This window comes from Lemur catta, chromosome 4, assembly GCF_020740605.2.
Source record: "Lemur catta isolate mLemCat1 chromosome 4, mLemCat1.pri, whole genome shotgun sequence".
Taxonomy (NCBI): Eukaryota; Metazoa; Chordata; class Mammalia; order Primates; family Lemuridae; genus Lemur; species Lemur catta.
The window spans coordinates 66,603,949-66,627,116 of NC_059131.1; the positions used below are offsets into that span (position 1 = coordinate 66,603,949).

Genomic DNA, 23,168 nt, shown 5'->3' on the forward strand with positions numbered 1-23,168 from the left:
AACACAAAGCAAGAAGGTGACTGTCTGCGACCCCAGGGGAGAGGCCTCACCGAACACCACCCTTGCTGGCAAATTGATACTAGACTTTTCAAGTCTCCAGAACTGTCAGAAAATAAATTTTGTTGTTTAAGCCACACAGTACTCAAGCAGACCAAGACACCAAGACAGACCACATTCTGGGCAATAAAACACACCTTAACAAGATTAAAAGAATAGAAACCGTACAAAGTATGGCCTTAGATCACAATGGAACTGGAAAGAACCAGTACAAGTGAGAACCCTGTACTCAACTGGCCATATACATATGGATTAATTTCTGGACTCTCAATTCTATTCCATTTGTGGATACATCTATCCTTATGCCAGTTCCACACTGTTTTGACTACTCTCACTTTGTAGCAGGTTTTAAAATTGGGAAGTGTGAATCCTTCAACTTTTTCTTATTGAAGATTGCTTTGGCTATTTGGGTTTTCTTGCATTTCATTTTCATTTTAAGAGCAGTTTGTCCATTATGGCAGTTGGAATTTCGATAGGGGTTGCCTTGAATCTGAAGATCAGTTTGGGAGCATTGCTGTCTTAATGATGTTAAGGTTTTGATCTATGAACATGGGATATCTTTCCATTTATTCAGATCTTCTTTAATTTCTCAACGATGTTTTATAATTGCAGAGTATAAGTTTTACCCTTCTTTTGTTAAATGTATTTATAAGTATTTGTTCTGATGCTATTGTAAATGGAATTGTTTTCTTAATTTCATTTTTGGTTTGCTCATAGCTACTGTATAGAAATACAGTTGATTTTTGAACATTTTTGTTCATTGTATCCTGCAAACTTGCTGAACTGATTTATTGGTTTAATCATTTTTGGTGTGTTTTTTAGGATTTTCAATGTACAAGATCATGTTATCTACAAGTAGAGACAGTTGTACTTCCTCCTTTCCAATCTGGATGGCTTTTATTTTCTTTTCTTGCCTAGTTGCCCTGGCTCGACTCTCTAGTACAATGTTGAATAGAAGTTGTGAGAGCAGAAATCCTTGTCTTGTTCCTGATCTTTGGGAGAAAGCATTTAGTCTTTCACCGTTAAGTGAAAACCCACCAGCTGTGGCCATTCTGTAGATGTCCTTTATCAGGTTGAGGAAACTGCGTTCTTCAGGGGACAAGCTATGTCGGCTCTGAGGGGGCACAGCATTGCCAGCTTTTTGGAGTCCGAAGTCCTGGCGAGCTGGGGAGGAGGCCACGTCCTGAAGGATGTGGATACGCTGGACTGGGGCTCTGGAGACTTGAAGGCAGGCCCCACTGCAGATCTAGGTACGGGAATAAAAAAGGCAGTATGGAAGAAGGAAATTTGACCCACGGGAGTGGATGATCTCCCAGGAAGAGAAAGGGAGAGGGGATCAAAGGGAGAGATGTGTGAGGAGGAAGGGGAGCCCGAGAAGATCCAATATTACAGGAGGGAGAGCAGAGCGCGAGAGAGCCCGCCGGCTGGGACCCTGCAGAAGAACAGGTCGGACCGCTGGGGGGCCGCCTGGCACCCCGGTGCTGAGAGCTGCGCGGGCAGTCTCACGACACTAGGGGGCGCCGTGGACCAGCTAACAGCCAGCCTTTTGGCCTCGGCGGTTGCTTTCCATTAAAGAGAAATTAACGTGAGCTGGGGCTGTTTAACAGATGAGAAGCCGAGAGAGGGGCTGTGACTTGCCCCAAAGCATATAGGGGTGTCATGGCAGAGCTGTCTCCTCGCCTCCCAGCTCCTGTCCCAGGTTCTCTCTCCAGTCACCACCCAGAGACGGATCTAGAAAGTGGCCGGCAGAATCCCCAGTCAGAAGGCAGCCTGGAGGGCGGTGCGGGGCCCAGCCCCGCCCCCTTTACAGTGTGGCCCGGGTGACATAAGCTTCCTTGGTTTTCCCGTCCCCTCTGTGCTTCCAGTTCCACACCCTCCATTCTCCTACCCGCAGCCATATGATGTTTTGCAGTTTAAGCTGAATGGAGTCACTCGCCTGTTAACATCCCCCAGTGGCTCCAAATTGTTCCTTACCCGGCCATTCATCTGTCTCCTTAGCGGGCTCTGCAGGGCTTCATCTCTCGTAGAAGCTGCACCCTGAGCCTGCACCTACTTCTCAGTGTGGCTTGGTAGGGCGTGCCATGCCATCTCACCTCCAGCCCTTGGCAAGCACTGCCCGCCCTGCCCAGCGCTCTTCCTGCAGCCCGGCTCTCTAACCCCCGCCCTGGCCTCAGGTGAGACCTGCCTGACCTCAGCGGTGCGCTCCATGGTGCACGTGCCCTTCGCTCTGACACCTGCCTTTGTCGTGTTTACTTGTTTAACGTCTTTTCCCCTCTGGACTGAAGCCCCAGGACAGTAGGACAGACAGAGTCCATTTTGCTCGTGGCCTGTCATCAGGGACTAAAGGTGGCCCTGCTGGCAGAGCAGGATAGGAGCTGGCACCAGGAGCCACAGGGTAGTATCTCGGGGCCAGCCCTGCTGGGCACTAGGACACACGGGAGTGTCTGTCCAGAACGGGGGGCGCAGCACCAACTGTCCTCAGAGTTTCCATAAATGGTGTTGGGAGCAGAAGGTGGCCAGATGGTTACCCAGAGCAGCAGAGTTGAGTGTCCTGTGGAAGGAGCCCCACTCTTAGTCTCATTTCCACATTCCAGAACCTGGTATATTTTAGTGTGTGGGAAAATAAAGCAATCATTGGGTTTGATTTCAGCTCCAAATTTTGGAAAATGTAGGGGTGCATCTGCAGTAGACGGGTCTCAGCAGAGCCTTTGTTCTGACCCAGCAAAAACTCTCTCTCAGAGTTGGGGCCAATGGATCCTTGAGCCAGACAATGACAACAACATGGAGGGACCCGAAAGCTGAAGGATGACAAGCACTCAGCCATGCCATTCCTGTGGGCACAAGGGTTGTTGGCTCAGAGGACAAACACTTGAAAATATTTCCCTGTCCCTTCTCTCTTGCAACAAGTTGCATCAGTGGGTGTTAAGAGAGGTTTTGAATTTCCCCAGTGTGTAGGCAGGACAACTGCTCAGCTCCTTGCATGCAAGTTTGTTACACAAAGGAAGTTACCTGTCCCTTTATGTAGATAGAGACTTTGAAAAGGCTAAAGATATAAAAAAGATCTAAGTAAACTTTTCTATTTTGTATTTCAACATTAAATAATACGTATAATTGTATTCTTTTTCTGGAGCGTTGAAAATTGGACAATAAAAATTGGACAGTCCTTTGTTTCTGCAGGAAGTTCTGACTCTGGCCAACAGCAACAAGGCTGTGGTCTTGGAATCTGCCTACTGCCAGAATCTCCTCAAAATCGTCAGCCCAAACTTGCTCTCTTCCTGGAGACAGAGGAAGCCAAACCAATTCTTTTTAGTTGGGGGAGGATAAACCAATGCACAATACAAGAAGTGAGCAAGGGAGAGGGGTGGGCAGAGAGGAGGGAGAAGGAAAGAAAATCAGGACTGGGGAAGATTCTGGAGACACTTTGAAGTAGCTCCAGGCTGCGATAGAATTGGTCAGGAGAGCATCTTCTAAAACCGACTCCATCTTCTATAATTCAGGGCAGTGAAAAAAAAAAGTGACTCTAAACATCTTGGGATAAATACTTTAAAAAACACAGCATAGGTCACTAGGAATAGGTCTATAAAGCAATGAGTATGATGATCATTTTGTGCAAAGTAAAAATCAGGATATTTGACCTGCTGCTCGGGCAGTGTGGTTGGAACTAGGCTGCCCACCACTTCCAGATGGGAGGTGCCAGGCTGATGCACACGAAGTGGAAAGGAAATGCTCGTGTGCGAAGCAGGAGGTTGGTCTAGGTGGTTTCTCCACTCCTTGTCAGCCTTCTGTGGGATGAATAGTGGCCATGCTGGGAGAGTTTAGCAAGAGGACAGAGGATCGGTCCCTTCTGACCTCTCCTTAGCTGACTCCCTGGGATCACAGTGCACACCGTGTTCTTAAATTTAGACCAAGTTCACAGTCAAAAGTGACATAGATGAGACACAGGCAAAAGATGAGGAGGGAAAGGCCACTGATATGACATCACACTCAACCTTTTGTTGAGGACTAGACTCTGGTTTAGGCTAGAATCTATAGTTTCACTTGGTTGAGGTGTGTGTGTATGTGTGGTATGGTCTGAATGTTTGTGTCTCCACCAGAATTCATATGTTGAAACCTAAGCCCCAACGTGATGGTATTTGGAGGTTGGGTCTTTGGGAGGTGATTAGGTCATGAGAGCGGAACCCTCCTGAATGTCACTAAGGCTCTTACAAAAGAGGCCCCAGAGAGCTTCTTTGCCCTTTCTACCATGTGAGGATGCAGCAAAGATGGCCACCTGTGTCCCAAGGAGTGGGCCTCACTCACCAGGTGCTGAATCTGCCAGCACCTTTGCCCTGGACTTCCCAGCCTCCAGGACTGGACTGGGAGAAATAATCTCTGTTATTTGTAAGCCACCCAGGCTGTGGTGTTTTGTTACGGCAGCCGCACAGATGAAGACTGTGTGTGCGTGTGCGTGTGTGTGTGTGTGTGTGTGTGTGTGTGTGGTTTCATAGCTCACTCCCTCTTCGTACCGACTGTCACAGTAGGAGAGCATGCAGCTCCAGAACAAAACCCCACAGTCAAAAGGTCTCTTGTCCACCAGTAGAGAAACGGCTGCACACTTCAAAATGATCAGATCTTTAGTCATCTTTCAAAAATAATCTTTATTATCATACAATGTATGTGTTTGTATATTTAGGACTGAATACAAAACATACAGCCTCTGACTCCGGAGCTTCCCTGTTAGAGTCTGAAACTCCGACCCATACTTTGATACACCTTGGCGGGTCTTTGAAAATGTAGGGTATGTACCCATTTTATAAACTTTAGCAATAAGCTGGTTTTCCAGAATGTATGGATATGTGTACAACCATTAAATGGACCTATTTGGCATCTGACACATTCTCTTAAAATGTCCTTTAAATCACTAGGACAATGACCTTTATAAAAAGTCACTGTTCATTTATTGCTTCAGTTACCTATACATCATTCCTCTTAGCATAAAAGACTCCTTTAATCAGATTCTAGACTCCAGCTCCTCATTGTATTCAATCTTAGACCATCAACTATCCATCTTTAAGTTCCATCAAAGATATAAAATCAAGTAAAATCAAAACATATTTATTGAATGCCTACAATAGGCAAGGCCTTAGTATAGGTGCTTTAGATGAAATAATGTATAAAATTCTGTCACTGAAGAATTTATATATCAAGTGTACTGATGTAGACTTGAATTCTCATTGGTGTAGGGCTGATGGTTTCTTCCCCTCCCAAAGAGCCAGCCTGATAGAGTATCTTGATGAGTAATAGTTGATGTCAAGTGACTTTTTCATTTGACTGTTGTTCTTAATTGGTCTCAACAGGCCTTCACTGCACATGCCCCTGTGTGTAGTCATCTGTCATGGTCATACCACTGTTTGGTAATGCAGGGTGGTCTTCCATATCAGGGATCTAACCAACATTTTAAGTGAACTTGTCATTAATAGCACTTTTTTATTGGAACTGATTTTATCTGAGAAGTTAAACTTAAGCCAGGTAACAGAGGATAGAATGGAAATATATTGCTCTTTTAGAACTTCCAAATTTTTAGTGCACAGCTATCAGCATTGCTGCTAGGAGGTATCTACTGAATAGCTGTTTCTTTGTGCTTTCTGAAAATTCATTTTGTTACATTTCCAGCTATACAAAGGCTGTGACTGCTGCCTCTGCCAAGTCTTGGATGGCAGCCTGACTCGAACATAAAACTTGACATCTCTCTTCTTCCAGACGGAAGGAAATCTATAAACGTGTCTTCCTTCCTACAAGTTTTATTGACACAACTCATTGGAAAAATCTGCTTTTTAAGAAAGTAAATTTCGTATTTGTTGTGCCATAGTAATAGGGATGCTTTTCTTCTCTGCTAAATGTGTTGAACTTTAATATTGGGAATTAGTCCAATTTAATCATTCAGATAATGAAAGTTAAATTACTAAGACTGCAATTTCATCTGGGGAACATTAATTTTTAGTCAATAAAACTTGTGTATGTTTAATGCCTAGTCCTCCTTCTAATTTACTTGTCTTATATTGAATGTTGGTTGTAGCTCAGAGTTACCTCAAGCCAGGTAAGCACTGTTTCAGGAATATAAAGCCATGCTGTGTAAAATGCCATTGCAAAGTGAGAAAGGAGAGGATAGAGTCAGAAGGTTGGGCCGGGGTGTCTCGCCCTCCAGGTGCGGAAGGGGCAGGGAGTGGGATGTGTTTCAGATGTGCTCTGATGCACTGGAATCTGCTTCCCTCCAGTCTAGGAGCTGAGTGTGCAGTCATCTGGGTGCCTGGGGAGACGGCATTGATCCCACAGCAGGAAACACAGGGTTCTTTGTTTGAGGAAGCATTTTGTCACCGAGTGTAAGCAGGAAAGGGCCCAGTGTCCCACAGATCTTACTTGCTATACACAAATGTTCTAAAAACTCACTTCATTCTAAGGGGAATTCTGCTGAATTATGGGAACTATTTCTTTTTTTTTTTCTTTCTCAGTGGACTTACTGATATGTCCCAAAGGAAAAAATAACCCACACTTGGATTCTGTAAACCTGACAAAGAGGAGACTATGTCGCCCTTCCTTAATCTTCCTACAATGCTAGTCTAAAAGGTTCTCTTGAGACAGGAAAAAAGGCACATTTTACAATCCCCTTTATATATAGTGAAGTCCCAAAGTGCTAGAGTTAGAATGTAGGTAGCCAAAACAGAGTGATCCTTGTGTTTTAGAAATCTTTAATAACCTAAACTATGGTGTGATTATTGCTTTTTTTTTTTCCTGTTTATAACTAAGGCCTTATCTGCCACACAAACCACTAGTGACCTCTTGGTCATTGTCCAATAAAAGCAGTCCAGTTAAGGCCGGGCGCGGTGGCTCACGCCTGTAATCCTAGCACTCTGGGAGGCCGAGGCGGGTGGATCGCTCAAGGTCAGGAGTTCGAGACCAGCCTGAGCAAGAGTGAGACCCCGTCTCTACTAAAAATAGAAATAAAAATTATCTGGACAACTAAAAATATACATAGAAAAAATTAGCCGGGCATGGTGGGGCATGCCTGTAGTCCCAGCTACTCGGGAGGCTGAGGCAGGAGGATCGCTTAAGCCCAGGAGTTTGAGGTTGCTGTGAGCTAGGCTGACGCCACGGCACTCACTCTAGCCCGGGCAACAGAGTGAGACTCTGTCTCAAAAAAAAAAAAAAAAAAAAAAAGCAGTCCAGTTAAAAAACCAGTTTGGCAACTTAACTGATGGGTCCAAAAAATGATGACACCCCCCACAATTTGTGAAAATAAGACATTGCCAATGCCTTATTAATATGTTCTTGGAGTGCTAAAGAAAGCAAACGAATACCTAGAACATATGTTGTTTGTAAGATCCTAGTTCAGCTTTGTCTAAAAACTTGAGTTCATGTGCAGTAAACACACGACCCTCAAAAAAACAACCTTGAGATGCCTGCCTCACCATGATAGACTCATTCCAGTCCCAAAAGCATTTTTCTAAGTCCAGCCTAGGTTTCTGGAGAAAATATGGTCTCTGTAGGAAAAGACAAAAAACTAAAACTTAAGGAAATTTTCTGTGGCTCAGAGTTTTAGAAGCATGTTAAAATGTGGATCATGTGTAAGTCCTCCTAAGTTGCCTCAAAACCAATGGTCCCATCGGTGTAAGAGGGTGTGTGTGTGTGTGTGTGTGTGTGCGTGCCTGGAATGCTGTTTCAAAGCTGTTGGAGTGACAGTAAATCTTCAGTTACTGGAGATCAACCTTAGAACCCCCTGGGGCACCTACAGAAAGTCTTCCCAAGAAAAGCAGGTGTGGGTGGGGCGGGGCAAGGGAGAGCAACTCTGAAGCAAAGACGAAACTTCCAACAAATGCATGCCAAGGTGTTAAAAGTTCTTGAAGGTGATCTCCAATGAATTCCTACTGGCTGGTGGACTCCACAAAAGATCTACAAAAATATGCCCTTTTATCCATTAAAGGCACCTACTTAGTGTGGGTGAAGGAGTACAAGTTGAGAGGCACGGGCAAAGCTCCCTAAGGATGCAAGAAAGGATGCACAGGGCACAGGGCTGGGGAGGGGACCAGGCCCGAGAGCGGTTGCAAGCTGAGTGCAGATGCTGAGCTCCACACATCCCAGCAGCCTTGCAAAGTGGTGGGACAAGAGTCCACAGGAACGGGTGAGGAGGTGCTCACGGCATTAAGTAAGTTGTCTGAGGAGGTTCAGGCTTCTAGGGACAAGGGGGTGGAGCTGTGTGGTGTCAGCTGGGTACTGCCTGAGTCACCCAGGAGCTGTTTGTGAACCATCTTCATGAGTCTCAATTTGCAAAACTAAGTCATTTAACGGGTGACAATTTTAAAACATTTTCTCTTAATCAAACAGTATCCTAGAGTAAAAAGCAAAATCCATACAAAATTTTAAGAAAAGACACTAACCAGAGAAATACTATTTTTGCTCTGTTGCCCACTCTGTGCTCGACGTCTGAGTCCTGGAGATGGAAGGGACTCTGTTTTGAATGCTATGACCTGGCTCATGGTCTGGATATACTGAGGAGGTGGTGGATGGGGAAGACATGAGAACAGGCTGGGGGTCAGGGCTGCAGGGGGGCTGCACAAGCCGTTAAAAGAAAGGAGACTCCAGGGAGGTGGCAGCAGCAGTGGCAGTGGCCAGAGCTGGAGAACAGAGATGACAGCAGCTGAGTCTGGGGCAGGGTGGCAGTGGAGCAGCGGCAGATCTTCTGACATCAGGGACTGGAGCCCTTAAGACACACAGTGAGAGCAAGCCCGCCCTGGGGAGGAAGCCACCAGCACCTGCCATCCCTCCGGAGGAGCTCGCAGCTGTCTGGGATCGTGCAGCTTGCAGGGGCCGGCACCTAGTCCCCTGTCCCTCACCACTGGCACCGCAGCGAGGTCAGCGGCAGCATCCAAGGACATTCTGGGTAGACTTACAGATTTATTTTCTTAAACAAATAAGTACTCAAATTAACTAGACTATGAGAGCTCCTCAAATGCTTTTATTTACTTATTTTTTCTTTTCAACCAGCACGTCGCCGCCTAGTTCACACTGCCAGGATGGCAATCAAAACTTTTTTTTTTAATAGGCAATTTATAACACTGGGAGCATTTCATTTCAGTGTTTCAGATTATTCCCGGAAAGGGTATGTTCCCCGGTGACTCTGGATCATAGAGGTTTTGTCCTAATTTTTATAAGCCACCTCAGACACTGGAGCCGTTCGATAACGCTTAAGTGCTTTGGAAGAGCAGTAAAAAAATTCTCCTGAAATTCAAGAGTTGCCATAATTGCTGGGAAGACTGTGGCTTCTGCAGCCCAGGGTAGCTTCACAGTAAGTAGTCAGAGGACACAGAATGTCTCCTGTGTCCCACCCCAACCAGGGACCTCCAGGACAGCTCCCTTGGTTGATTCCTGCGAGAGTCCCTGCAGAGGGCAGACCCGCCAGAGAGGGCGTGAACTTCTCCGACCTGCCCAGGCCCCAGGGGCCGTGCTGCTGACCCAGTATCAGCAGCTTAGCTACCAAGCATGTCATCCCGGAAGTGCTTCCTCCACCAGTCCCACCAGACAGGGGACCAGAATCAGGCGTTCAGGGCTGTCATCAAAGGAGTGACCTCTCCTCTCCTTCCAATTGCTTACCTCGTATTCGGTATGCAGTATACATGGACAGAGTTTTTACAAATTAAATTACTTTCTTAAAATTCAATAAAACATCATTACGTACAATTCTCTTTGAGAAGTCTTTCCAATTCAATTCTTAAAATTAACTTACAAAATACTGTGCAAAAACAAACACTGACTTCGAATAAATAGGGAAAAAAGGTGGGAAGAACTAAACAATTTTTGTTTTTAAATTAAAAGTTAAAAATACCAGCTGCACTTCAAAGTATTTGCAGGATGAAATGCATCAAGAAGGCTATTAACAACAGCCCTCAGGGTCAGAGTTGCATTTCCAAGTGAGGTTTTCCGTGTTCAAAATTCCCAGTAGATGCCTCCGCTGAGATCCGTCACCAGTCCCTCTCTGACCAGCTTTAGGAGGAACTCGGTCTCCGTTGTCACATTGTGCATGGTCTGCAAGTTCATGGCAGCCATACACTGATTGTCAAAGTAGTGCAAGGGTGTTCTGCGTTGGCTGAGATTATATCCAAAACCCACCAAGCTGACTTCATCACACAGATGTGTGGCTAAGACCACAGCAATGACGCCAATGGTGGGGACATTCTGAAAAACGGAAAAAACCAAAAAGGAAAAACAAGTCTTAGCACAATTCATTGCTTTGCAGGTACTGCACGTGCTATGCAGAGTCATAAAAGCTGCACTGGAGGCTGCAATTTTCTACATCACATAATTTTATGTAACATTTTAAAGTCTAACTCTCCATGCAAATCAGGAATCTAGACTCTAAAACATGGTCTGTGATATGAATACTTTTAACACCCCTCAAGGGGCAGCCTGACCATTCTTACACCAAGTTAAAAAATATTCTTTCTAAAATGTCTACCCACTGGTCCTACATAATATGTCAACAATCACAAAACAAGCCTATTTCCTCTCTTGCACGACAAATGTCTACAAGGTCTGTTCTGGAATAAGCAGCCACGGGACCTTCCACAGTCCTTCCCAGGGCATGGCTTCTGAAGCCCGCTCTTCCTAAGAGCACAGTGTCCTCAGTCCCCGCTGCTGAAGTCTGCGCTTGCCCCGCCTGCAGCTACATCCCACTTACGGGCCCCATTTGCTTTTTGGCAAATAACACGTCCAGGCCATTTTCACATGCACAGCTGCTAAGCCAGTTTCTCCCCACCCTCTGTTCAGGCAAACAATTTTCATATCTGAATTAGGGACTTCTACATGTATCCTACCTGACTTTGGCCCAGAATGCCCAATGCATCCTGGCTTCTGTGTCACCACTCCCTCCTCACACTGGCATCTCACCATGCCTCCTGGAATGCCCAAACCTGGCATCGTGCTTTCCAGATCTCCATCCTGATCTTGGGTAAAGACAGTACATGGGACAGGGGAATACATAAAGCCCCGCAGCTCACCAGGCCTCTCTGAAGGCTGCCCCCATCTACTAATTAATATTTTTTGTGTAGTTTTCCATGTGCAAATGTACCTCCTTTTCATTCCCCTTAGTTGAAACTGTGACTTCCATAAATAACTCTCCTTGTCTATAAATTGGGAAGACAGTGGACTCTCCAGGGTCCACAGATTTAGGTGGGATTAGGGAACATCTACTGAACCCACCTTTCATTAAAATCTGCTTCCTGCTCCTTGGTGTGTGGCGCCTACCTCTCAAGTCCAACCCCACCTTTAGAAAGGAACTCAACAGCCATATGACATGTTTGGAAACAGAAACCAAGAGAAGTGAATGCAGAAGCATTCCTCCTGTTTAGCCACAGGGCTCTAAGGTCCTGTTTGTCTTTTCCACTGTGCATCCCAGCGGCCAGCCTGGCACGCAGCACCAGGGAACACTGCAGAAGGAGTGTGTGACATCAACTGTTTGTAAGGGTGATGAATGGAGAGAAATCAAAACGATTAAAAACTCCTCCAAAGCATGTTATCTCTACAATATGCCCCCTGAGATCACACCTCCTTACTGTCCAACAGACTTCTCCCTTTGCTGGAAGGGTACATACATGAGGAAGGGTCTCACGCTGCAATTTTAGATCAGAAGTCTGCTTTTTAACACATTAATAGTCATATGAATTGTATTCAACTCACGCTAGTTTTGAGCCCGGGGCCTTGTGAAGCATATGTAACTCACACATCTCTTTACCTTGGGAGCCATGAGAACTACTGTTTAAGTTGCACAGAAAACAAAAAATAACACATTTTTCATTAAATTAGAAAGGATCTTTTTGTTTTCCAAGTTCTTATTCTATTTTTGTAATGAAACATCATGACCCCAAGGAAAAAATGTTTTTTTCTCGAGTATGGCAGTCAATGCGTTAAGTTACTGTTTTTATCCAAAAGAAAAATGTCATTTTATCAATTTTAAAAATAAATATTCAATTCAAATAGAAATAAATGGACTGTAAAGTAGAAAGTAAAGGTTTCTACAGACTTCCCCTCCAGAGAAGGACATTCTTCACAGTTTGGTGTCTGTTTCCAGGCTTTTATATATACATACACATGTTATTTTTAAACAAAAATGGAATCATGTAAGTGTTCTGTATCTTGATTTTCTTGCTTAATTTATTGTGGAGGTGCTTTCATATCCATCAGGTTTTCTTCATCTTTAATAGTGAAACAATATTGCACTGACTATATCATAATCTGTTTAAACAATCTCATCATGATAAATATTTAGGCTGTTTTTAGTCCTTTGCTAATAATGTTATGGTGAACATCTTAGAATATTTGTCTTTTCAGATTTCTCTAATTTCCTTATAATAAGTTTTTAGAGTAAACTTGCTGGGTTAGAGACTATTCACATTTAAAACTGATTTATACTGCCAAACTTTCTTCCAGAAAAAGTGCCAACTTATCCTACCTACACTCCCACCAAACAAGGACATTATCAAACCTTTAAGTCTTTGCTAAGAAAGTGGACAAAAATGTCACTGTGGCTTTCATTTGCTTTTATTTGATTATTGGTGAATATTTTATTTATATTTATTGAATATTTTATCATGTATTCTTTGACTATTTTAATTCTTTTGTGAAATGTCTATTCATATCCTTTGCTCATTTTCTATTGGTTTATCTTTGTCTTTTTAATAAGAGCTCTATGTATTTTGGGAGTGTTTACCCTGTCATACACGTGATAAATTTAGCTTAAGATTTCCCCACAGGTCTTAAAAGTTTTAAAGACACAGATTGAGTCATGAAGCCACAAGTAATAAAGGCATGCCCACCCCACCCCCTGGTGGCAGCACATGCTAATTGCAGGTAAAGGATCTCTACTGCAATGAACAGGCTAGGGCCAAAGGTTCTCAAATTAGCCTGCAAAATAAAATCACCCAGGGAATTTTGAACATCCCAAAGTACATACCAATTAAATCAGAATGACTGAGGTGGGACCCAAGCATTAACTGAAAAGCACTGTTCTAGAGGGTTGATTTTATTTACTATCACCTATAAAGTGACGATAAAAATCAATTCTCACCTGAGCAACCCACAGAGTTAAAATGTAAAGATCTTTTCAGACTACCAAAGTGCCTTTCAGTGCCCTGCAGTTATATGGAGTCCTGGAGTAAGAACACCTTAAATAATATCTCAGTGACGTAAGTGTTAATGTGTCAACTATATTGAAGAGATGAGTCAGAGGAGGAGAAGGCCAATTAAACCACGAAGAGCCCACAGTCAAGGTGCAGAGTGGTGAACACACACGGGATGGCTAATCAATGGCTGGGTTTCTCACTAGACATAAGACCAAGTGAAATTTGTACACATCTCCCCTCGAACATAGAGAAGAACAATTAACTTTGAGTAGCAATAAAAATACCTTATCTCGGCCCCAGAACCTTGACTGCGGCTCTGAGTACTGAAGGATGTCAAAGGCAGTCTCTTTGATAATAACTGGATTCAAAATCCTGAAATGTTTTGGCTGTAGTGGGATCTTTTCTGCCACCTGCTTCCAAAAGAAGAGTCTCACCCAAAATGGCTAAGGAAAGAAAGCAAGCAATCATTTGGGGTATTTAATAAAGTTATTCTTATCAGCAGAGCAGGCATTCCCAGCTCATCTGGCCAAGACCATGGGTGTGACCCTAGTGTGTCAGAGTCACTAACATCTATGCATCTATGCAGATCCAATACCTCAACTCAAAAAGAAACTCTAAAAGATCCAACTTAACAAAGGACAAAAAAAGGAATTGTACAACCAACTCTTATCTGTTTGAGGTAGAAATTCCTCAATGGTGAGCCTTTTTAGTATCTAAAGCCATTTTGCCCAGGCAGGACCAAGCGAATAGTTCCAATTTACGGGTATTAAGTGCTGTGACCGACTCACCGGAAGGCACCCTCACCCTGCATCCTCTCTCCACTTACTTACTCTATTTCCTAGTCCCATGAAGTCTCTAGGTAACTGACTGTGAGTCACCTTATATGTGCTTGATCTTCCAACTAGAACTTCTACCCAATAGAAAATCCAGAAGACCCTGATAACCTGTATAGAATCAAGCTTTGGAGATACAAATTCTCCATCACATCAAGCTTATGTGAAAAGTCTAATACATCCTGCTAGTCTCACAGAGAAGTCTAGTATGTCCTTCTAGTTTGTGCACACGTTCCTCCATAGTTGACCTCTGCAATTTATTTGAATATAACAGGTGGGACTATAAAGTAACATGATTTATTATGGTAGACAAACAAAAGGAATATGGCTGAACGAGGGCCATTTCCTCCACATCTGTCCCTCTGGAATGCTGTGAATTTATTCCAACAAGGGAACCACTGACTGACCAAAGCATTTTCGGAGACTCTTTCTGAAAATATTCCTTAGCAATTTTACATATATTCTTTTGAATATCCTCAATAATGGTTTATATTCATCCAAGTAAATCTAATTTCTGGAACTAACCAAAAGCCATGCAAGTTCACATCTGGAGAGTAAGATGGGTGGTCAACCTCAGTAATAGCAATTTTGCTCCCAATCTTGATTATTCCCATTAAGTAATGATCACCATTTTCACGTGTGACTGTTAATCAGGTTCTGATAGCAGTTTGCAGCAAGGAGTTCTGAGGGGTTTCTACAAGACAGTGATTATCATGTGAAAGACAGCACAAAGGTATGCATTTCATAGTGTGTGTTTAGAAATAAAAGTCTATAATTACAACTAGAGATTCCCTCACTTTTTACTAAGGCACATTTAATAGAAGAATGTCTAGGGCTTACCAGGGTTTCATTTTTTACCATTGCTTGAAGCCAGTTGAAGTCAACACTTTTAAATAATACAGCAACAAACAAGTCATTGGAATAATATTCAAGGTCAGACAGTGGTGCACCCTCTGGGTAAGTCATCCTTATAGTCGTTTTATTTCCAACATGCTCCGAATATCCCTCAACAGGTGCATTATTTAACCTATTTAAACAAAATGGACAAAGACACATTGACAAAGCATGACATCAACTACCTCATCATACCATTGACACCCTGTGTCAAGTCCTCCACATTCTCTTAGGACTAGGAATGAAGATGTGGTTGGGGGTAGGCCGCCCCTCCCAGCAGCCTCATCCCCGACTCACAGCTGTTTTTTCCAGGTATTTGAGGAATGTAGCCTTCAGTTCATGATTGAACACCCATATCTAATTCCTGAATGTCAAGCAATTTCATCTGTCCTGATATTTTTAGCCAGTCCAGACAAATTACATTTTGGGCTTCCTCTGGGTGCCAGTAAAGTCTCCTTGAAAATTTCCCATCGTGCTCAGATACTTGCTAGAATTTCCAAAAAGTCATCAGAAAGGAAAACCTAGGACCCAGGGCGAGGCAGATACAAACCTCAGTTCTGTGGGGCAGAGGACCAAGGAGGTCACTAGGCCCCAGGTGTGCCAGCTGGTCTGAAAGCAAGGATTAGGGCACTTACGACTGTTAGGTGAATTAAGCCTTTATGAAGAAAGACACTTGTCTTGGGGGAAGTTCTATGAATTCTTCCAGAAGCAACAACATTCACCCAGTTATATAGTTTTGAAGTCTCAAAAAAAGTCTGTCCAGCTCTTCACCTGTAATATCCCACCTGCATCTAACCTTTCTTTTCTATCTCACTGCCACTTCCTCTTCTAGATCTTAAACTCCTAACCCCAGGACTATTAAAAGATATTACTAGAAGGCTGCCCAGCTAGCTCAGTCAGCAGAGTATGAGACTCTTAAAAGATATTAGTAGACATGACAAGTAAATGCAAGGTATGATCCTACACCAAACATTTTTTTTTCCTTTTTCTTCTTTCCTTCTTCTCTTTTTAAAAATAAAGGACATCATTGGGATCACTGGTGAAATCTGAATAAGGTCTACAGATAAAGCCTGTATTGTATGAATTTATTAATACTTATTAATGATTTATTAACTGTATTAATTTCCTAGTTCTAAATACTGTTCTGGGGTTACATAATATAATGTCTTTGTTCTTAGGAAATGCACACCGAAGTAGTTAGGGGTAAAGGGGCTTGATATCTGCAACTAATTCTCAAAGGTTCAGAGAAGAATAACAGTATATACACAAGGAGAAAATTATAAAGCAAATGTGATGAAGTGTTATCAATCAGGGAGCCTGGGAAGAGGGTAGATGAGAGTTCTTTGTGCTGTTCCTGCAACTTTTCTGTTAAGTTTAGAATTGTTTTACACTTAAAAGTTACAGAAAAATAAAAAAGCTTCTTAAACTGATCTTTCCTTCTCTAATCAGGCTTGAAGCCACCGTTCCCTGTCCCAGTGCCTGTGTATGAAGCCCACACTCCCCAGTCAGGCACCCGCCATCCCTGGACATGGAGCCACCAGCTAGACCCTTCCAGCTCTCCCAGGGCCCCTCATCCTCCTGCCTAGTGGGGCTTCTCACCCAGATCTCCCGCCTGCCTCCTCTCTGAAGTGCCAAGTCCACCATTCTTCAGGCCAGCTCAGAGCCGCCCTCCTCTCCCACCCGCCTCTCACACTGCTGGCACTCCTGTTCTCACCGCTTCTCTTCCCCACCCCGGTCACATACTATCTAATGGGTGTGGGGCCCTGGCCCTGCCAACCTGCACATAGGAGGTCATTTATCTGCTTGCATGGGCCCAGGGATGAGGTTCTGGAACCCTCTAACCCCTGCATTTGGAATGCTAGCACCCGGCCTGGACCCTGCATGCCACGGTGCCCTTGTGTCTTCATCTGTAATCCCGGCTACTGTGAGAGCCTCACCCACTGGTTATTTTGAGGAATGAGAACATCTAAAGCACTTGACGCAGTCCTGGCATGCAACAAGCGCCCAGTGAAGACGGCTGTTTTACCCCCATCCCAACCTTCACGATCCTCTCACTTCACACCATTCCTGCTCCCTTGTGGCCTGTGGCATCCCTTTTCCCTTCAAACTCAGTTCTTACCTGTTTCTTCTACTGTTTGTCCCTTACAAAAGCCTGTTTATTACCTAAAAATACCTTGCACCCCCTGCATCCTCCTCCTGAGTGAGCCCCCACGTTCCTAAACATTCTCCAGAAATAGGTGCAAACACTTATTGAGCATCTAGTATCATCTAAGTATTTTATATGTTAACTCATTTTGTCCCTGTAGGGAGGCACTATTACTGCTTCCATTTTACAGATGGGGAAACAGGCACAGGACAGTTAGGAGGAAACTTGCCCTAAATCACAGCTGTTGAGGACAAAGGTACTATGTGAACACATCATCACTTTCAGACTCAAAATGTCCAAACATCTTCCCTCACTAACCAGAGATTTTTCTCCACTCCTCCATAGTGAGACAGGATTTCACTATGTTACCCAGGCTGGTCTTGAACTCCTGGGCTCAAGCGAGCCTCCCACCTTGGCCTCCCAAAGTACTGGGATTACAGGCGTGAGCACAGCGCCCAGGCTCTCTACACCTCCGTTTCAGATGGTGGTTCCACAAATGCTTTGACTCCCAGACTAGAAATCTGGGTGTCTCCTGACATGAGTTGTGAAACTGTAAGTCTTGTCATCTGCTTTTCCAATACACCTTTCAGATTCAATCTCTAGACACTATTTCCACTGCCTGTGTCTCGCACCAGGCCCACACACTTCATGCCCTGATTACCACGGCCTCTAACCCGGGCCCCGCCCCCACTCCTAATCTCTCCTGCCTCCAATCAAACCCACCACTACTGCTGAGCATTAAGAGCCAGCTCTCATCGTGCTCCCAGCTCTGCACATCCTTAAGATTAATTAAGGATTAATTAAGACAATTAGTTTGACATAATGTTATCAAGGGCCTGAAAAATATCCAAATATCTTGATGCCAACAATTCTTTGAGGAAGACATTCGAGGGCTGTCCATCCTTTCCGGACAGCCCTCGGATGTCTTTTTGTACATCTTTGATTATTTCCTTGGAGAAGGATACTTTCTTGACAGGCTTTGATGTATAAAATCATAATAGCAAAGAAAAATGGGAACATTCTATTAGTGTCCCGCAAAAGAACTAAATAACTTGCAAAATGTTCTCAAAGGAATATTAAGTACTTACTAAGGTTAGTTTTCCAAGAATATTTAATGACCTCAGAACGTATTCATAATATTAAGTTAAAAAAGCAAAATACCTTATAAAAATATAAATGCATTTATAAGTATGTGTATAGAGCAAAAGTGGAAGAAACATAGCCAATTCATAGTGGGTAGTTATTTGTGTTGAAAATGAGTGATCATTTTCTTCCTTATATTTTTCTGTATTTTTCCAATCTTCAGTAAGGAATATATTTTACTTTTATAATCAGAAAAACAATTTTTTAAACGGCTAAACCAAAAAGAATCTAGGATGATTGTTTACTGCCTGTCACGGTGAGTTCAGCCTCTTCCGTGTCCCAGCCAGCACGGCCTCCCGCAGCTCACCAGCCCCTGCCCCGGAAGCCAGGCCTCCCACCAACTCAGTTCTCCTGCTGCGTCCTGCTCCTTCGCTGGCTTACCCAGCTCTACCCATCCTTCCAAACCTCACCTCCTCTGAAAAGGATCTGCCACTTACTGCCATCCACAGCATGCTCCTCAAAGTTAAGGGCAGCATGGCACATTTTGGGACATCCCATCATTTTGTGTTTTTGTTTCAACTTCTCTAACAGTAAGTCCCTTGAGGGCAGGGGCCATGAGGAGCGTCCTGTCTCCCTCACTGTCCCTGGAGCTGCACCGACCAAGAGCAGTGCACTCAGCGCTAGAGGCGGAAGGCTGGTGTTCAAAGCAACATACCTTATTATAACGTCGAACTGGTTCAGGGAGTGGCCCAGTTGTAGTCCGTGCAGTATTCCACCACTTCCCACAACCACACAACGCCTACAGCTCTTGGCTTTCAAGTGTTCAGGAAAGTCATGCTCAGGCAACAGTTCCAAAAGGGTCTGGACTTTACTGGAGAACTTCCGGAATCCAAAAGGAGGATCATACTTGTCCTCGGCTTCACTTGCTTTGGGGGCCTTCTGCACAAAAGGCGGTAAGTCCGTGCTATACCTGTGCTTAAATAACACTGCCATTGACGTCTCCGCAAACTTGGGCCGGCATTCCTTTTGCAAGACTTGCTGAGTATACTTCTGAGCTCTCTGGAACGAAATCACATCAATCTGAGTTTTAAAAACTCTCCAGCATTAAAAATATACTCTTTTCTTTCTTTCTTTTTTTTTTTTTTTTTTTTGAGACAGAGTCTTATGTTGAGCCTAGCTCACAGCAACCTCAAACTCATGGGCTCACGCGATCCTTCCTGCCTCAGCCTCCCAAGTAGCTGGGACTACAGGCATGCGCCACCATGCCCGGCTAATTTTTTCTCTCTATATATATTTAGTTGGCCAGATAATTTCTTTCTATTTTTAGTAGAGACAGGGTCTCACTCTTGTTCAGGCTGGTCTTGAACTCCTGAGCTCAAGCGATCCTCCCACCTCGGCCTCCCAGAGTGCTAGGATTACGGGCATGAGCCACCACACCTGGCCAAAAATATATTCTTAAAGGTGACATTTTGTCCTATGATGTCTGACGTAGCTCCTTTATTGAATACTATCTTTAACACAGAACTGGTACCTGTTAGGGTTAATTTATGCTCAGAAACTTGAAGAAACAACCCAGGAGGATCATATGACAAATAGATAAACTCAACAAGGGTATTTATTTCATTGCACGAGTAAAGCAGGAAGGACCCCCACACCTCCTACCCCTGGCCTAACATTGTTCAAATAAATTTGGGGTGAAAAATACACTCTGTAGTGTTTACAATTTCGTGATTCATCAAATTCTGACACATTCTACAGTACGGAACAACTTTGAGGACATGATGCTAAGTGAAATAAGCCAGTCACAAAAAGACAAATACTGTATGACTTCATTTACATGAGCTATCCACAGTGGTCAAATTCATAAAAACAAGAAGTAGATGGTGGTCACCAGGAACTGAGGTGAGGGGAAAAGGAGAATTGTTGTTTAATGGGAACAGAGTTTTGGTCTTGTGAGCTGAAATAGTTCTAGAAATTTGTTCCACAACATGTAAATATACTTAACACTGCTGAACTGTATATTTAAAAATAATTATGGTGGTAAATTTTAGGTTATTTTTTTTACCATAATAAAAAAAAGGTTTTATATTTCAGGATCCCATCTAGCAGGATGAGATATAGGCTTATTTATCATTTGGGGTACTGAGCTTCATACAGTCCGGAATGCAAATTATCTGAAATGTAATCAGGGAACAACATCCTGTTAACAAAAAAATTGTGTTGGTTTGAAATGCATTTTCCCAGCATATTAATGTTTTGCATCAGCAAGGAACTGCTGCTGAATGCCAAGTATGCTAGCCCAGCAGGATTTGTTTGGATTCAGTCAAAAGGCCACGCTCAAGGATCCAGAAGGTCACATGTGGCCCTGAGGCCACAGGTTCCCCACCCCTGCATGGTACCAATGCCCATCTGCCCCACAGTCTTCCTCTTTGCTCGGTTGAACAAACGCTGCCTCAGAGCTCCTTGTCGGGGAGTTCTCCCTAATCTTTGTGTTTTTTGTCCTTGTCGCCAGGCCTCCTCCCACCAGCTGTCGTCTCACACGTGTATGTGGGAGTGCCAGTGTGTGTGTGAAGTCCTGTATTTACTGGAATATTTATTTTTAGGAATTTAACATGTCTTTTGAACTCTGTCAGTATCTTTTTTTTTTTTTTTTTGAGACAGAGTCTCATTTTGTTGCCCGGGCAAGAGTGAGTGTCATGGCGTCAGCCTAGCTCACAGCAACCTCAAACTCCTGGGCTCAAGCGATCCTACTGCCTCAGCCTCCCGAGTAGCTGGGACTACAGGCATGCGCCACCATGCCCAGCTAATTTTTTTTCTATATATATTTTTAGTTGTCCAGATAATTTTTATTTCTATTTTTAGTAGAGACGAGGTCTCGCTCAGGCTGGTCTCGAACTCCTGACCTTGAGCAATCCACCCGCCTCGGCCTCCCAGAGGGCTAGTATTACAGGTGTGAGCCACCGCGCCTGGCCTGTCAGTATCTTTATCATGAGGATTATTACTGTCCCACAGTTTTAAATGTTTGCCCCAACTATGTTTCTTCTCAAAGCCTTGTTATTTTTATTGTCTGATTTTTAATAAAATGTTTTGGGGTCCGTGTGCCATGGCTGACGCCTGTAATCCTAACACTTTGGAAGGCTGAGCCGGGAGAACTGCTTGAAGTCAAGAGTTTGAAACCAGCCTGAGCAAGAGTAAGACCCCTTCTCTACAAAAAATAGGAAAATTAGTTGGGCATGGTGGTGCGCACCTGTAGTCCCAGCTACTTGGGAGGTTGAGGCAGGTGGATCATCTGAGCCTAGGAGTTTGAGTTGAGCTATGATGGTGTCACTGCACTCTAGCCTAGGTGACAGAGCAAGACTGTCTCAAAAAAAAAAACAACAAAAATTGGGGGGGGGCACGGTGGCTCACGCCTCTAATCCTAGCACTCTGGGAGGCCGAGGTGGGTGGATTGCTCGAGGTCAGGAGTTCAAGACCAGCCTCAGCAAGAGCGAGACCCTGTCTCTACTAAAAATAGAAAGAAATTATCTGGTCAACTAAAATATATATATAGAAAAAATTAGCCAGGCATGGTGGCGCATGCCTGTAGTCCCAGCTACTGGGGAGGCTGAGGCAGTAGGATCGCTTAAGCCCAGGAGTTTGAGGTTGCTGTGAGCTAGGCTGATGCCACGGTACTCACTCTAGTCCGGGCAACACAGCAAGACTCTGACTCAAAAAAAAAAAAAAAAATTTTATTCTATTATAGCAGAAAATACTTTCAAATAATATTATAGCTTCAAAAAGTTATTAGCACTTGTGAAGAGCACATTGTTTACATCTTGAGGCTGTGGCCCCATTTCTGAAATGCCTTAGAGATGCTGCCGTAGACACCGTGAATATACAATGCCTCAGTTCACCCTCATGACACCTATAGCACCTTGCAAGACGGTCATTAGTATCTTCACTTTGTAAGAGGTCTGAGCTGGCACATCAACCTGTCCTGGCTACTTCCCCGGCTCCTAAAACAACAGCCTCTACCTGTAGAGAACAGCACACAAACAGCACCACTGAGAGCAAGTGTTTGAATCCGGATTGGCGTCTTTACGAGGAATCAGTGGGAAAGCCAGGCAAGGAACTGTCATGCCCTTAGCCCCTAAATGGAGCGGGTGATGTTCCAAGCCTAGTGGGCACTTAGTGCCAAACTGGTGGAGGCAGGGCAGACAGAGGGACCACCCGCAGCATGCACACTCCTCTCTAGACTCCAGGCCCGAAGGTCAGGAACAGCAGTTTGTTTAGAGACCCAAAGGCCTAACTCTTCACTACAGAACGACATCCCAAGCATCTAGTTTCACAGATCTCCTAGGAAAGAATGGAAGTGCCAAAAGAGACCTAGAGAAGCTTGGCGATCGACTCAGGACTAGAAAGAGGTAGGTGAGTAAGCTGGAAACGTGTACACCGCTCTCTGGGGCTGCCAAATCTTCTCTTCAGAAGTCTCTTTTGGAAAGGAGCGAAATTTCATTCCATTTCCATTCTGGCAAAGAGTTCGATTTCAGGCTTCAAACTTAGTTTGCTAGACTGTGAGCAGAGCACAAGCCCCAGTCATCTTCTTCGGACTGCAACCCTCCTGTGCCTAATCCACAGCGGGTGTAATAAACAAACCCCGAGTGAATAAATGTTCTAAATGCCACGGGAAATGTCTAAAGGCACAGCAGTTCCTGTTCCCTCTTTTGTTTCAACTCATTTCAAGATGGGGAACAAGCTCTGAGAACGTCCCAGGGATCAAGTCTTCTAACTGGAATCTGTCTCGGCCCCTCTCCTCCCTCTTCACCGCTTGCCTGTGGTTCAAAGCTCAGAGGAAAAGTGCCTCAGGAGGCGACCCTCAGCTCCCGGAGCTGTGAGGAAGAGAGGGAGCCGCGTGACTTGGCCCTCCTCCGCTGCGGGTGGCTCCAAGGCTGGAGGCCAAGGCAGCCAAGCGAGGAAGGAGAGGCCCACTGGGAAGCGGGGAACTGAACTGGCCACTCAGCCGCAAGA

At 44.2% G+C, this 23,168-nt stretch overlaps 1 protein-coding gene across 3 annotated transcripts in view; it reads right to left on the reverse strand.

The window, feature by feature from the left end:
- Positions 1 to 9,019: 9,019 nt before the first annotated feature.
- Positions 9,020 to 23,168, reverse strand: part of ST3GAL5 (ST3 beta-galactoside alpha-2,3-sialyltransferase 5) — a 54,829-nt gene continuing 40,680 nt past the window's right edge. For all 3 annotated transcript variants that reach the window (XM_045550004.1, XM_045550006.1, XM_045550005.1), the window contains exons 4-7: positions 18,877 to 19,220; positions 14,879 to 15,065; positions 13,490 to 13,648; positions 9,020 to 10,263 (exon numbers count right to left, since the gene is read on the reverse strand). In XM_045550004.1, coding sequence (XP_045405960.1) covers positions 10,015 to 10,263; positions 13,490 to 13,648; positions 14,879 to 15,065; positions 18,877 to 19,220 — 939 coding nt within the window. In that variant the 3' untranslated portion in view covers positions 9,020 to 10,014. The remainder of the gene's footprint in view (positions 10,264 to 13,489; positions 13,649 to 14,878; positions 15,066 to 18,876; positions 19,221 to 23,168) is intronic.